The sequence below is a fragment of the Anneissia japonica genome, unplaced genomic scaffold (assembly GCF_011630105.1).
Source record: "Anneissia japonica isolate Jap-2015-1 unplaced genomic scaffold, ASM1163010v1 scaffold229567_len5679_cov158, whole genome shotgun sequence".
NCBI lineage: Eukaryota > Metazoa > Echinodermata > Crinoidea > Comatulida > Comatulidae > Anneissia > Anneissia japonica.
The window spans coordinates 2,408-5,679 of NW_022695652.1; the positions used below are offsets into that span (position 1 = coordinate 2,408).

Consider the following 3,272-nt stretch of genomic DNA (forward strand, 5'->3'; position numbering starts at 1 on the left):
GCTTTTAAGGTGTCTTCAAGACGGAACGACATGAAACTTCAGATGGATTTGAATTGCAATGGGGTACTAATCATCTTGGCCCATTTCTCCTCACTAACCTCCTGTTAGACTTGCTAAAAAACTCAGCCCCAAGTCGAATCATAAATGTATCTTCAAAGCTTCATAGAAATCCAAAAATGAAAATCCGCTTCGATGATCCTAATTTAAAAGACAACTATGACCCAGACTTAGCGTATGGCCAAAGCAAGTTAGCAAATATTCTGTTTACAAATGAACTAGCAAGAAGATTACAAGGTAAACAAAGGTACCTCTCTAAACAATTGCAAAGAGTGGCGATCCTATAGCTTTGGTAGTGCTTGGATGTTTTTATTTCCAGGGTCCTTCATCAAAACCTTGATTTTGTTCTTAAAACAATAAGTGATCTAATTTTAATACCAAACATTGAAGCTTCTCTCCACCAAGGAGTATAACTTGTACCTGGTGGGGTTGCCTGCTACTGTGGCTTTATGACAGCAATACTTAAGCATGTGGACCTATAGTAATGACCAGGGAAAATAAAGCACTTTCTAGCCTAAAGGAATAAGCGCTATATAAATACCAAATAACAAAATAAGAGACTTGTTTTTGCGTAAGATTAAAAAACAAGCAAACTTTACAAGTAGACTGTATTGTCTTCTGCTTTTGTTAACACTATTTTCAAAAAAGGCAGGTCTTGTGCATTCAAAATACAGTACTTTGTATTCGTCATTTCTAATCCATTTTCCAACAAAAATTGTTGAAATTAGATTTAATAACAATTCAATTCCATTCAATTCAAATCAACATTTATTTCTTTCAAATTATATAATAATTTAAAAATAATTATTAACAGATATTTAAAGTATTTATGTATGTATATACAATGTTTTAGCAAATATAAATTAAATGGAAAGAGGCATGTGCCCTGTAAAGTAAAATTAATTGGAAACAAAATCCAATTAAAATTTGTGATAGGCTAGCCAATTAATATTTTATAGTAAATAATAAATAAATATATAATTATGAAGAACTATAAATATAGACATATAAACATAAAGAGGAAGCACAATTAATTAATGTAAATCATAAAAAAACATGACTGACCTAGTATTACATTAATTGAAGGCCTAATTTGAAAGAAGGTATTTTTTAAATTTGTATGAGAATAGTTTACTTGGGGGGACAATGTTATATTGTTAGGGAGATTGTTAAATAATTTGGTACCGCTATAATGGACATTGTGTTGCACATAAAGAGGAAGCACAATTTATGGTGTAAATCATAATCATAAAAAACATGACTGACTAAGTATTACATTAATTGTAATTTGAAAGAAGGTATTTTTTAAATTTGTATGAGAATATTTTACTTGTGGGGGACAAGGTTATAATGTTAGGGAGATTGTTAAATAATTTGGTACCGCTATGGATATTGTGTTACATTTGAGTGACTTTGGGTTGAGGTACAAAGGGAGGATTGGGGACAAATGAAGAAGACACTAATAATAGTATTGTACAAAAGCTTTGACCCATTTATTTTAATCCGGATGCACCTCCCTATAATCTTATAAATATAAGTTATCTGTGGTAGCCACATATTGTATTCACAGATGTCATCAATTTACTAAAAAAAAAAACAAAAAAAAAAACACTACTTTATTTTGGTCATTGTAGGAACTGGTGTCACCTGCTACTCGCTGCATCCTGGCGTTGTATTAACAGAAATTGCACGTGACTTCAGTTCCTGGAAACTCGCTCTCATATATTTGATCGCTTTCATCTTGATTAAAACCCCTGAAGATGGTGCACAGACCACAATACACTGCGCTGTCGAAGAGAGTTTGGCGAACGAAACCGGCTATTATTACAGGTAGGCAAGATGAGTAGGTCTGCAAGTATGTATTGGTCATCAAACACATGAACATTGTGTTCCTTTACCCAGGCTGGGAAAAGGGTAGATTTTGTCGGGAAATGAAAGAGTGTAAAAAAATAATATCGCAGGTTTATGTTCGTTTGGGCAAACATTTCTTCAGTGAGCCCCTTACCAATATATGAGTTTGTCATTTCACATCTCAGTGGGTTAATTCACAGAAACGTAATCATAAACTTCAAAATTGGTTGTTTGAGGTTTGTTTTCGGGTTGAAACTTTGGTTGAGTGGGTAAAAAAAAGTATGTGGTTTCAACTTAATATAATTATTCTAGATAAAACTGCACTTAGGTATAAAAAGGCAAGTACGAATTAGTTGGGGTTTTTTTTCCATGTTTTATATCTTAGTTATTTTGAGTTGGTAATCCATTGTAAAAATTTGTACAACAATATTTTTGTCATATTTCCTCCTCAAAACTCAATTAATTTAGGCATTTAATCGTCTAATGTGTGAGATCCGAGGGCTACAAAAATTTGAAATCTCCACCTCTGACTACATTAGCCTGATGCCTATTAAAACCCTAATTAATTCAACAAAATTAGTCCAGTATTCGAAGTCCAGCGATTCTTTGCATTTGACACCCACTGGGAGTCCCAGTCATCCCTTAGCCAAATGCTAGCTTTGCTCGTTTAGCCCCGGTTGGGTCCTTTAGCCCCTTCATTGGGCGGATCCTGGTGCCTTCACTGCTTTAACTCTTATCCATTAACACCTGTATTTCTCTTCACCATTTTAACTATCTCCTTTCCCTTCTCATTAACAAATGTCTCCATACTCCTTTCTCACCACTATCACATTACCTCTTCCCAAACAATGATCTTTTGTTTTATCTATTATCATCATTTCATATATTCTGTCAACATGTATCTCCTTTAATTTCTACACATCAAGATTCAAGATTTATTTTCGTCATACATAGTTCATATACGAGATTTGTTTCTTTGAGTTGATAACAAACAGTAGAAATCGAAAACATCACTATAATATACAAGACAACAATTAACAGATATAATATTAAATATGAATATAACAATATATAGGTCCAGGAGAGGAATGGCATGGAGTGTAGTATAGTGAAATCATTTTTTTCCTCCATAGTGAAATACAGTAGATAAACTTGAATTATCTACTAACGTGTTCGGTAAAGACTCATGTTGCATATCGTAAAAATGAGTATTTATGACAGTTGGTACGTTTTAAAGTTACCAAAATAACCATGTACCTCATTAGGCCTATCTGTTTTTTCATCACCACCTCTCTTGTTTTGTCTTTTTATCACACCTGATCTTATTGTTTTTATAGTGATTGTAAAAGAAAAGATCCTGCACC

At 33.1% G+C, this 3,272-nt stretch overlaps 1 protein-coding gene across 1 annotated transcript in view; it reads left to right on the forward strand.

Moving 5' to 3' along the window:
- LOC117101496 (retinol dehydrogenase 12-like) overlaps positions 1-3,267 on the forward strand; it is a gene marked incomplete at both ends in the record, with an annotated part of 5,345 nt that extends 2,078 nt beyond the window's left edge. The window contains 3 exons of the mRNA XM_033241461.1: positions 10-294; positions 1,692-1,887; positions 3,246-3,267. Coding sequence (XP_033097352.1) covers positions 10-294; positions 1,692-1,887; positions 3,246-3,267 — 503 coding nt within the window. The remainder of the gene's footprint in view (positions 1-9; positions 295-1,691; positions 1,888-3,245) is intronic.
- Positions 3,268-3,272: the final 5 nt, after the last annotated feature.